A 12819-nucleotide genomic window follows, 5' to 3' on the forward strand; every position below is an offset into this window, starting at 1 on the left:
TTTTTTTCTGTTTTGTTCGGAGCGCGTAATAGAGCGCTTCTCGGCTCGAGCTCTTAACTTTGACTGGTGCAACGACGCCAATGTGGTTCACGTTATTTATTTTTTTATTGTTCCTGATCAATTTACAACATATTTAAGAGGAGAAGCAGGATCTTCTTGCCAATACGCATGTTTACGTAAAAAGTCTGCGGCGAACAACGTGGGAAAAAAAATCAAACTTTTACAAATAAAAAAACAAACAGATAAAACCACTTCTACTTTAGAAAAAACCGGACGCCCACGCCCCTTATCTCAATTGTCTGTACTTCTGTAAGTGGCGCATAAAGTGAATTCAAACTCAGCTACTCTTAATCTGAGCACAAATGCGGGAGGCCGGTTTTTCTGTCAACTTCCGAGCGAACATATCGTAAGTCAGCTTCATAGATACGTTCGAGTTTTTCTTCGTGAGTAATCAGGTGGAACCGTAAAAAAGATAAAGTCATTAGCTTAAGTACTGCATAAACATGTCTCTTTAAATATGCGGTTGTACATACTAGAGTTCCTGTATAGGCTCCCTACGGGAGCTAGAGTTGCGCGTTCACCCCCGGAGTGCCGGCTTTCCTGCACGACGTGCGGAGTCTGCTCCTCACGTGACTGAATTCGGCGAATAGCGGCGCCGCGCTCAAAAGCAGGGGTACGTACGCCGGGGTGTGTGCGACGTCTACTTTCTTGCATGGCACTTTCCTGCGTTAATCTCGGCGAATACCGGCGCGGCGGCACGTGGAAAACAGACGCGCAGCTCTGGAGCCTATACAGGAACTCTAATACATACCTGCAATGTCAAAACAATAAAACGTTTTCATTGATAAATAAAACGTAACGCAAAAGTAACGCGCATTACTTTTTATATGTAAGGGTAACGCATTCATTTTATTTTGATGTAGCGTAGGTCGGTAACGCGTTCTTTTTGTTTACAAGTAACGAGTAACGCAGTTCTAACAAAAGGGCAAACAGTGCGCTAAATACAGGGGCAGAGTAGAAGTGCACACAGGTCAAGCGCCTGTCCTGTGTGCACTTTTATTTTGTTGCTGTTCGTTTCGCGCTGTTTGTCATTTTGTCGGTGTTAACCAACTACCCCACATCGCCACACTAATGTATTTGGTTACTTTTCTTCTGTAACGCCTACAACTGTTTCAGGGTGAACATTCCGCTCTGGAACATCGACGGGTTCGGCGACGCCTTCCGCTGCATAAAAGGATCCGCCATGAACCCGCGCCAGAAGTGCAAGTTCTGGAGGTTTCAATAAAATGTATTAATAAATGCTCATATACACGTACATTGGAGGTTCCAGAAACCCTAGTTTTGTTTGACAACTGGTATACCTGCGAGCTCTGTGTTCGGATTTTAAAACGTTTTTCATCTAAATGACGTCGTGTATTATGTCAATGTACAACTTTATCGCAAAAAAAGGCGTTGAACGCATTGACCTCGGGTGGCACATCGACAGGAACTTTTCGTAGGCCGCTTTTCCCTCGCTGCTTTCCGCATAGTAGACGCTGCTACTGTGGAGACGCGCCCCTAAACTTGCCTCATCTCTGTTACGTCACGGCGCGGTGGTGGCGCGTCGGTCGCACTTCCGGTCTGGGGCTGTGGGCAGAAGTCCCCGTGTGAGACGTGTATTCCTGCGCTGTTTTGAAAGGAACCAGACAAAAACCTGCCTTCTCGTCAAAACGCCGCGACTGGGGTTGTACCAAAAGAGTCAAGAAAGGTTTGAGGGCCAGTTTTCATGTGCTCGGTTCGTCCGAGAACGATGATATGTGCAGTGAAGAGGTAAAACCCGACGCCGTCGGACCACGATTGCTTGGGCGGGAAGCGCTTTGGGTTGAATTCACGGATACTTGTGGTCATCAGATTTATTTGTTTTGTCCCAACATGAACGCCGGAAAACTGCCAAGTTGTACGGACCACCTGCGGACTACGTTCATTGCGTCTTCAAGTTCAAACGGCCGCCTGATCGTTCGAACTGTCGTCTGCTCTTTCAAACGTTTCTGCTTGTCTGCTTTTTTAGACGACACCGGCCCATAGACCAAACGTGGGCCCGGTACTTGCGATAAGAAGTAAGTACAGGCCTCAAACGACTTAAGTTTGAAGGTTGATAAGGAGGCTCGGTGTAAACAATAGATACAAGGATATATTAATAATTGTTACCAGTGGCCATCACAGACTTGTTATGCCTAGGGTGCCTTCATGTGCGCTATGCTTAGGGTGGCGACATCTGGCCATTTTGTTCCCACTTTTACATTTATTTTTTGTTCAGAAGCGCGTGATAGAGCGTGTCCCTGCACGCGTCTGTGGCGCTGACTGTGCTATGGCGACATTTTGTTTTCGTCGATTTCTTTGTATTTTCCCCGTGAGCGCGTGCTGTCGGCATCGGGTATAGGGTGCCTACATGTCTGTCTGTCTCAGGGTGAAGACATCCATTGTTGCCCTGAATGTGCCAGCGCGTGACGCTCTCGCGCACTCGGTGCGTGACTTGGGTGGCAAAATGGCGTCTATGCGTTAGCCAAAGCTACGCGCTCGAGCTGAGTGACACCGGATTGCGCGCGCTTCAAAATGCATACAAAAACGATTGGGCGGAAAAATGGCTGAGATGTCACCACTCAAGCAAAAGCGCGCGTGTGTATGAAGGCACTCTAATCGGGTACTACAAAGGGTGGCATCTCTAAATAGAAGGTCATTGAAGCACCCTAGTTATGCTTGATTCACTTGGTCCGATTCTGCTTGAGATTTTCAGTATCGACGTCCACCATCTCAGCTACCTTTCACGCTTTTGCAGCCCGAGCGACGTGGCGACTGAAAATTGCGAGCGAAATCTCATCATGCGAGTCAGGCTTTAGCATACATTCTGCGGCTTCCACGCAGAATGAATCTCCGCATGTCACATTGTTCACGCTAAGTTTTGCGGTGTAACGAGCCTCGTTAATTTTGCTGAGGCAACTCAAGTAGTCAAGTATTGCCCAAGAAGACGTAGAATCAACAATTCGAATTCGAAAAAGGACAGGGGGACTCACACCGACGCCGACAACACCGCATTTCAATGGTTTGTTGATGGGCGACGGCGAGCTTCTTGCCCACACCCCCATCGCGCATGCGCGCCCGCGGTGGCGTCCGCTAGAGGCGCTCCGGTTTGTGCGTAACTCAGGATATGAGCTACGCACATATCTTGAGCGGCGCCAAAGGGAAAACGGACGACAGGCACTAGGGTGTCATGGACGAGTAGCCAATGAACTGATAGAAGGCGATGTCGGCTGGTCTTTCTTTGAAGCGAGGGAGGCAAACAGCAAGCTTCAGTACTACACACCTCTCCGGTACATGAACGGAGACCGGTGGACCAGGCGCGTTTTTATGTATATTCACCTGAAGCATATCAACTCGACGTGGAGGAAGAGAGTCACTCGTCTTGGGACAAAGTTTAAGATCTTCAGCTTGGCCACTGAACCTCAAACAGAAAAGGAGTGGATGAGCACAGTGCGGAAGGAAGTGAAGAGGGTTGAGAGAGACCGTTGGATGAGCGGCATGCTACAACACCCTTCCATGCACATGTACGCGTCTCTGAAGACGGAGATTGCCCCGGTGACTTTCTGCGGGAACACACTGGGCAGTCGACTACTTATAGAGGCCCGTGGTGGTGCCCTACGTACCCGCCTATACGTAAGCAAGTACGATAGCAGCGTGACTAGCACGGTATGCAGTGCGTGTGGAGCGGGTGAAGAGACAATCGACCACTTGCTGCTTGCGTGCAGAGCGCTACACCCAACGCCTGTCGTGGGTGCCCGCTTGGAGCAGGCACTTGGTTTCACCAACGAACAGACCCATGTAGTATGCTCCAAGCGAAGGCTCGAGGCATGGTGGCAGACTCGACTGAAAAATCGGGGTCGTGACCAAGACGACCAAGGTGACCAGGATGGCCAATACCCGCTGCTTTACTTTTGGCTGGAGGGGCAAGACTCACTTAAAACGATGGTGTCATGTGAACTGATTAACTTTGACTGTGCGCCAGTGACGGTTGGCGAACTTTGGACACACGTGCTAACCACTTCTCTTTCGTTGTTGTCCTTTTTTATTTAGTTATTCTTTTTTGCTTTTATTGGCATGTCTTAGAAGACTCTCGTTCCAAAGAGATTGTGCCTCAAATATACATACATACATACATACATACATACATGAGTTGGTGTATAAAATCTCGTAGCGGGTTGCAGGGACGTTGCGGGACGCAGAAGACCCACGAAAACTCCATTAAGCCATCGAGATTTCCGTGTGACTGCTCTGCGAAATCGATTGCAGCTAGCAGCTACAGAAAGCTGTAGCGGCAAGTTCACTTGCCAGTTTTCTCGAAGTAATCGGGGTTTCACACCGCCTGGCGCTCTAAAAAGGACGCCGGATATATGCTGAGAAACATGTGATGACAATCTCCAATAATATAACGAAACTTATGTTATCACGCGAAGGCAACACAAAGTTCACACGTTCCCCACTACCATTATTGCAGAGCCGGAAAGGGTCACGTTGTAAGCATATTTAATGAACACCTAATGAGTGTATAATCAAGAAACAAAAAAGAGCGTTTATATTACACACAAAACAAAGGCACAAAACACGAAGCATTCATTCGTAGTAGAACGACTCAGTGCCGTTCATCATAGGCACCCTTTGCTTGGCCATCGTCGCCCAGCTTTGAGACACATTTCTCATCACTCGAGCCGCGTGACCAAAATCCGAGTCACTCCTCACGCCTGTCAACACCGTTGAATTGGACGTGTCGTCACTGGCGTCGTCTTTGTATTCGTACGTCGACGTACCGTTGGCCGGGACCTCAAGATCGGATTGACCCTCTTCGGCATCCGAAGCGGGATAGCTCTCTGTGACGTTACCATAGCTGACGGAATCGTTGAGCCCTGGCATGCTCGACCTAGGGACGTGTCCATCAGGAGACGCGTGCGCACCTTTGATGACGCTATCGTCGTCTCCGAATTCGATTGGAAGCAACGGATCAACGTCGTCTGTTGGCGATGACGGAAGGGCGTGCAAGGACTCGTTGCTTCGCGGCGCGCTGCTCGTGCTCTTATTGGCTGGAAAGGCAGAGACCAGCAGGTCCTTGGAGTGCCACTGGTGCATGGGCTTCTTGGGACGCCTGCTGCGAGGCGGCCGCGTAGCCCTTGTCTTGGAATACCGAGGCAGGGTCACAACCGGGTTGTGCTTTCGGACAACCACGACTGGAGTTCGGACGTGCCGCCGCAGGGATTTCTCTGTCATGAAGACCACTAGGAAGATAGATCTATTGAAAATGCTATGAAATGTGCATTGAGGAAATCGACAGACGTTCCTCAGCTAAAAACAGCTTGGGTACGTTGTTTTTTTTTGTTTTTTTTTAATAACTTAATAAAACGCGACTGTTTTTGTATGTTTTTGTTGTGATCAAATAAAATTGGAATTTCTTTTTCCAGAGGTTTAGTTGTGATGCTAGTGCGCAAACTTTGGAGATGTCTGCTTCTCTTATTGTTAATAATTTCAATACTGAATATACTCAAGTCACATAGTTTTTGTTTAACAAAAGGAAAACAGATTAGTTGTATGAATCATCAGTGTACTCCTATGTTTCATAGAACTCTGCTACTTTAAGTGAAGCACCCTCCGCGCGACTCGAGCGCTGCCAATTTCGAGGTTTCGGCGGTGCTTCCTGCTCTGACTTCGTAGTATAACATTCCCGAAAATTACTCTTCATTTGGAGCCTAATACCCCTGTTACACGGGAATTTATAACTACAGTTAAGCTAACTGCAGTTACTCCGAACTGAAGTTTTGCGCAGTACACGGCTGGCCGAACTGCGGTTAGCAAGAAACCACGCAAACTGAGCTCCACGATTTGTTTGGGCTCGGCAACTGAGCTAAAGATGGCGACGAGTGCCGGCTACCGAAGCACTAACTATTTCGGAATGCCAGGGGACGCACCCAGAAAACCGTGGAGACAAATGTCGCGGAAAGAAAGATGCCTCGAAGGCAGATATGCAGGTAAAGCAATTACGCCATGTCGCGGGGCGCGGCGAAACCCGGGCGCTGTCATTGATTCTGGTCAATGGAAGTGCGGCTTCCCTCATGTCGCACATGTTTGTATTTATTTTAGGGGTCTTAATAATCATTTGTTACGCACCACAAAGAAATTTATGGGTCTAATTACTCGTTTTAAACAATTATAATGATTATGAAAAAAAAGCGTGTCCTTGACCTGATCACGGGACATTGGAGTTGGTTTCGCTTTGGCTTCAAATTTTTAACTGTAAGCAGAATGGCCGTGCAACATTATCTCAGATTCTCAGTTCCATTCGGTCAAACCACGGTTAGCGTCCGCTAACTGCTGTTTGCCTAACCACAGTTATACTGATCCGTGTAACTAGGGTATAAGCAAGCTTAAACAAGTCGATACACGGCTTGGGTAATAATATGACAACATCCTACCGCCACCACAGGGGCTCGTCTTGTAAAGCTAAAAATAGTGTTATAATTCATCTAGTTCATTTCTATGTATTATTTTATTGTTTATTTCCATGGTATAATTTATTTTATCTTATTGGATTATTAAATGTGTATGCATACACATTAAATAATCCAATAAGATAAAATAAATTATACCATGGAAATAAACAATAAAGGGTTCAGATACAGCACCACTGGTTATCTTCTAAAACTATGCTAAACTTTTACTCACAGTTTGGAACTGCGTAGTCGGGATTATCGATGTCTCGCAAGCTTTCTTCCGTGCCCACTGTAAATCGAAAAATAAAAGAGTTAGAAATCACTGGTCATAAGATTAATGTGACCTTCCGGAACCTAATGCGAGCTGCATGCCAAACGATTAGCTTGTTCCTCTTACCTTTGACATAATCTCTACCGCTATACGGCGATGCAGGCGTCCCTCCTGTCCTGAAAACAATGTCGGTTGTTCAGAAATGGCGAGTTTCCTCATTTGCCAGCAGATTAAAATGAACCAACCAGCGTCTATCGCGTCTCGGCCTTCATACGAAAAGTTTTAAGAGACACAAATCAAATTTTTCCTGCAAAAAATAGCGTTATTGGACCCTGTTAGAAAACGATATGTCACGTGACGTCACGTGCGATGTCATTTAACGTGACGCGTCACGTCACATGTTGCTTTGACGTCATGACCCTATCGACCCGCTAAATTTAGTGGTAATATTTCCGCTAAATTTGGCTGAAAAGTTTCCGCCAACTTTGGCGAGAAAATTTTCCCACCAAATTTAGCGGGTCGATAGGGTCATGGCGCCACAGCCACGTGTGATGCCATACGTGGCTGCGCGCGCTCCATTATAGGATTTCTTGGTCCCGCCGATGCCGGATTTTCTGCGGCACGAGCTCCTAAACGCTATCGCGTTAAAAATGACGATCCGTGGCAATTGAAATGATGTTACATCAACCGCCATAGTGATGGTTTAGCCGCTGAGCGTGTACCTTTGCAGCGTACATTATGTACCACCGATTTTGTCCACCAGTTACCAGTATGGTGCAACGACGTCACCTGCAAGCCACCTATTGATGACTGCTAAAGTACGTATAAAAAGTGAGTAGCGTTTTGGTTAAGTGTTTCGATGGTTTCTTTTTGATAACGTAGTTTTCCTTACATTTTGAAGAAATGCTATAGTTTGAATAATAAATCCAGCCCGAAAACGGAATTTGGTAGAGCAGAGGTGACCTCGGTCCATATTTTGGTTCTAACAGAACAAATATTGCTATGACTATTAAGTGATTATTTGAAAATATAAATTACACCTATGATACCGGCAGCCACATCGACACCTTAGGTGGTGTAATGAGAAGGAAACTATGCCAGAATACATCGAAATTGGTGCCGTTAACACTAAGGTTGACAGCATCGATTCCCGAAGTAGCTGAGTATTTGAAGAGAATTAAAGGACACACCACCTTCTGTGTGAACCATTCCATGGATGATGTAGCCCCAGAAGACTCCGACCATGGTCACCATGGCAAAAGAACACAGGGCGATGACGGAAATACTCCTTAAGAAATAGCAACAGGAATATTATTCTACGCCTTCGTCGTGAATATGCGCGCCTCTATGCTCGAGAAAGGTGACAAGTTCTCACTAAAGTGGCCAATGCGGGCGTTAATTCCTCTGTATTGATGACACGTTAATTTGCTAACTACACTTCTAGACAACATTGATATTGTCACTATACAACATTTTCTTGGTCTCGCCATAGTTAAAAAAAAAATCGATTTTTAGAATTTTTTTCAGTACTGTCTAGAAATATAACACGGGCGCGGCCTTTTTGCTCCGGGCCCTATATTCATGAAAATAACACGCAATTCGGAACGTAGAAAAAAAAAATTGTTCTACGCCAATAAAAAAAAGTGTTTACTAAAATAGCTTACCGTTGTTTTCTACCCCATCGATTTTTATCAATGGAGAGTTTTAGTAGGTCGCTGCGATGACTCCGATAACAACAGCCGATACTCCGCCGCCGCATTGGTGCATTCATCGTATCGTTATCGGGTATCGTTATCAGGGGTATCGGAACAATCTACTGAAACTTTTTTTAAAACGCAAACATAACTATGCTACGATGTTAACGCAAATATTGCAAAGGTGCATGCGAGCTGAACAGAATAAACAAGGATCCCTGGAGAGGGGGGAACAAGGGGGACAAAGGGCTAACACAAATCTCCAAACATAACTAACCGACATAGTGCGCGATGAAAAAAAAAATTCCGCCTGATCCTGGTATCGAACCAGGGACTCCTCCATTTCCAGCGGAGCGCTCAACAAACTTAGCTAACCAGGAATTAGACGTCAGTAGAACAAACGGGTTTTATCCGCCGCCATAAGCCTGACACCAACAAAGGTGAACGGCCTGCTTTTTAAGATTATGATTAGAGCCCTGCATATCCGCGGATTATGCGCGGATACCTGCAGTTAACTGGCGGGTTCGGTTGAAAATGAATCAGATTTGGCGGATGGTGGATCGGATGCGAATGCCAGGGGGCTGCGGATGCGGATCGCATGCGGAAGTCCGCAGGACCAGATCCATTTTTGCCGAGGCTGCCCATAAACGTATACGACCGCGCAGTATAGAATGAATAAGTGAGTATTCCTATGAAGTACATCATCGAATGTATTCAGAGGGCAAACTACTTTCTTAGATAAAAAGTGACAATCAGGGAGAAAATTGTTCTTCGCGTCAGTAAAGAGCTGATTCTCAAAAAAATAGCTGTAGAACGTTTTAACTCGCCAAAAATGGTGTCACTAGAAAAAATAAAAAACGCAGAAGTATCAGTCGTCTCGGGAAGCGTGTTCTTGTTTGGCAGGAAAAAGGCGGAAAACGTTCTTTGGGCAAAGAAAGCACGTACAAGCCACAAGAAAGTAGAAGAAGCCTGCAACGGTGGCTTCTTCGCCTACAAGTGTAGATAGAGGAGACTGAGTTCGACACGCTGGAGTGGTGGAACTTGCGCCAGCACGAGTTTCCGGACCTCATTATTGTAGCATAGTTCGTGCATGACATCCCAGTATAACGTGCACCAACAGAGAGAGACTTCTCATTAGTGGGTATTAATTTACGAGAGACAAACCAGTCTGAATCCGTCCGTGTTGACCATAATCTGTTTCTTCAACACAGCAACCTCGACAAATGAAACATTGCGTATATGTGCGTTTTTTTTTTTGTTTTTTTTTTCGGCAGTTGGCTTTAAGTCGTTTTAGGTATATAGTTCCGAGCACGCGATCGAGGGTTCGCGTTTAAAACTGAACCGATGGGAGGTGTGCCATTATTGAATATTGTGATATTCTCTCAGTGTTGTACTGTCACCTGACCGCATATGCACGAGGACTTTGCCACGGCGAGTGAGCCCCTTTCCTTTCCCACTTTTTTCTTGTTTGGCATTACTAAAATGACGGAAAGTTATTAGTCGTCCTTTGTCGATGTTTATCTTTGTAAAATATGTGTCTGCTTGAAGTGGGTTGTACAAAGCAAAAAGGAAAATAAATATAAATTTCCTTCCTCTTGGGCGCAACTTCTGGACAGAGGCTGTCAAGGACTCCCAAGACGCTCTCATAGCTGCGATAATATATCCAGCGATGCGAAGTGTCTCTGGAAGGATGATAGATTATTTTATAGATACGATGAAACAGAACAGGGGTAAAGTGACTTCCACCGTATTCTGACACGAAGAGTTCTTCGTAGAAAGGTAAGCAACCAAATTATATGATACCATACAAACTTTTTTCTTACTCATGCGAGATTTTATGATGTAAAATGAATGAGCGGATTGAGGGTCGAACGCGGTTGAGAATTTTACGAATGCGGTTTATATGCGGACGATCGAAGTGTTATCCGCGCAGGGCTCTAATTGTGATGTTAATGCAATTAACGCAAAAATGCAGGCAAGCGGAACTGGATAGGCGAATCAATCTGGCGAACAAAGACTGCAGTAGTGTGTGTTGTACTTTTTTTTTTTTTTGACCGCAACATCGGGGCTTTATTATTGTGTTTAGATTACCCAACTTATTTGCATTCTTATATATATATATATATTTTTTTTTATCAACCAAACTTTTTTTGTCAACCATACGAATAAAGCAAACATATGTTCCTTACTGCCATTATCATAACACAAAAGGGGACAAAGAAGAAACACAAATGTCCAAACACAGCTCGTCGGCGTAAAACTCACAAATAACAACACCATGATTATCAACAGGTGAAAATGCACATTGCGGTGTTTATCAGAGGAGAAAAAACAAACATAAAAAAGTGTTTTTGCCATCTCTACGCTATTATGCCTGCAAATTAACGTGGCCGATCAGTCAATTAATTTATCAAATAAAGGGTGCTAATTAACCGGGTTAAAATTTTTAATCGATGCACAGCTTTAGTATTTATGGCGCGTAAGTTCCAAATATGGTTTAATTAAAAACGATATTTCGCAATAACCTGCGCAATAAATACCCACGCGTGGCTCGTTTCTTTGAATATAGCATGGGGGGAACCTAGAACGTGGAGCACGTTAGTTGAAAAGAAATTGGCAACGTGAATTCGAAATATTGTGAAACTTTCCAAGGTTCCGCAAATCACAAGAATGAATGTCGGAGCACTTACTGCGTCTTTCGGAAACCCCTTCCCGAGTGAGCTGAGCTGAGGCGGGATCCAGTCAGGGCCTCGGACGACCTGGCGATAGAAAACGGAAGAGAAAAAAGAAACACTGGCTGTACTATAGAAAGTCTCGATGTTCCTGCTTACAACCTCACCACCGTGAAAATAATCCATTAAACGATGCTGTTGTTTTTTTCACTCACTGATGTTTCTGCTGGGTTGTCCTTTTACATTCGGCTTCTTTGGATTTTAGGTTAAACACAAACATCATAACCATGGAGCATGGTGGAAATGAGACAAATAAAAATTAAAGGAAGATTTATTGACTAATCCTTAGGGAATGCGTTGGCATAACCCTTGGAAAACGCCACACACACGTCCCCTTTTGGGAAACACTAACCTTTCGCTTTTCTGTTTTGGCTTTCTCTTTTGGCTTTTTATTTTTATTCCTTTATTTTTTTTTTATTCGTTACGGGGTCAGTGTTAGCGTTTCCCAAAGGGGGACGTTTGTGGCGTTTTCCACGGGTCATGCTAACGTGTTCCCTAAGAATCTACCAATGGATCTATCTTTAATTATTTTGCCGCCTACTACTTAGACCAGCGCTAGTACTTGGCTCACACTCCATTTTGTAGCACAAACGGAGGCATACGCGCTCCGCACATCCGCAAGTTCAAATTCGCCCCAGCAACCGCGCGCGCATTATCTTCCGCCCGAGATTGTCGCCTGCCTCTCGCCTCGCCACGCCGCGAGCGCATTGGCTTCCGCCTTGTGACGTCGCCTGTCCCTCGCCTTTGTCCTTCACTGCTCTTCTAATAATAATAATAATATTTTTTTTTATTTGCACGAGAAAGTTTGCGCACTCAGCGGCGTGCAAGGCTAGACCGAAAGGTTAGTACCCTTACGCATGTGCGCCTGCTAGCCCGCCGCTGAGTAGGTGTAAACATAAACAAACAGTTGTCGTAGGTGCAAGATAACATATATACACGTATAAAAACAACGAATAATCATAACCCTGAGGGGAAGATAAGAAACCTCGCTGTGCCCTAACCCACCCCCACGCAGACCACGGCGGAGGCCCCAGCCACAAGCCCAAACACGCGAGCGCACCGCTGTGTGTGGTGCGCCCCGCGCAGCCAAGCCCGCAACCGCGGCCTCCGCCACGCCCCGCCCCAGGGTGACACGGAGCACGCGCGAAGACCCTTGGGCGAACCCCTTACGGGCCACCAACTTATGAACAGATGCTGGCCGTATCGTCTGCATAGCTCATGGGATTCCTCCCTGACCCGCGGAAGAGGCTTGCGCTCCCTCAGTAGAACAGAGAGAAGCTCACCTACGCCTGCAGGGATTGAGGACAGGCCATGTCTTACAGTCCTGGCATGCAGTGGCTCAGGCTGGCCAGTACGTCTATTCACACGGGCTGCCGTTGATAGGTACGACCCGGTCAGTGAGCCGTCCAGAGCGCGGCAAACCAGGCGCACGCGAGCCATTCTCCGACGTTGTTCTCTACGCGGCGCGCTTCCCTTTCTAGTGTTTTGTCCACAGACAGAAGCTGACAGCTTTTGCCTATCATGTAAGTACTAATGCTACGCATTAAAATAAAATAACGACAAACACAAAATACGCCTGTGTATTGCATTTCCTATCTGGTGCTGATATCTCG

At 45.9% G+C, this 12819-nt stretch overlaps 1 protein-coding gene across 1 annotated transcript in view; it reads left to right on the top strand.

The window, feature by feature from the left end:
* LOC8042816 (neprilysin-1) overlaps window positions 1-1285 on the top strand; it is a 30257-nt gene extending 28972 nt beyond the window's left edge. Inside the window, exon 18 of the mRNA XM_040210592.1 lies at window positions 1177-1285. Coding sequence (XP_040066526.1) covers window positions 1177-1285 — 109 coding nt within the window. The remainder of the gene's footprint in view (window positions 1-1176) is intronic.
* Window positions 1286-12819: the final 11534 nt, after the last annotated feature.

The sequence above is a fragment of the Ixodes scapularis genome, unplaced genomic scaffold (assembly GCF_016920785.2).
Source record: "Ixodes scapularis isolate PalLabHiFi unplaced genomic scaffold, ASM1692078v2 PGA_scaffold1__304_contigs__length_218370807, whole genome shotgun sequence".
Lineage (NCBI taxonomy): Eukaryota > Metazoa > Arthropoda > Arachnida > Ixodida > Ixodidae > Ixodes > Ixodes scapularis.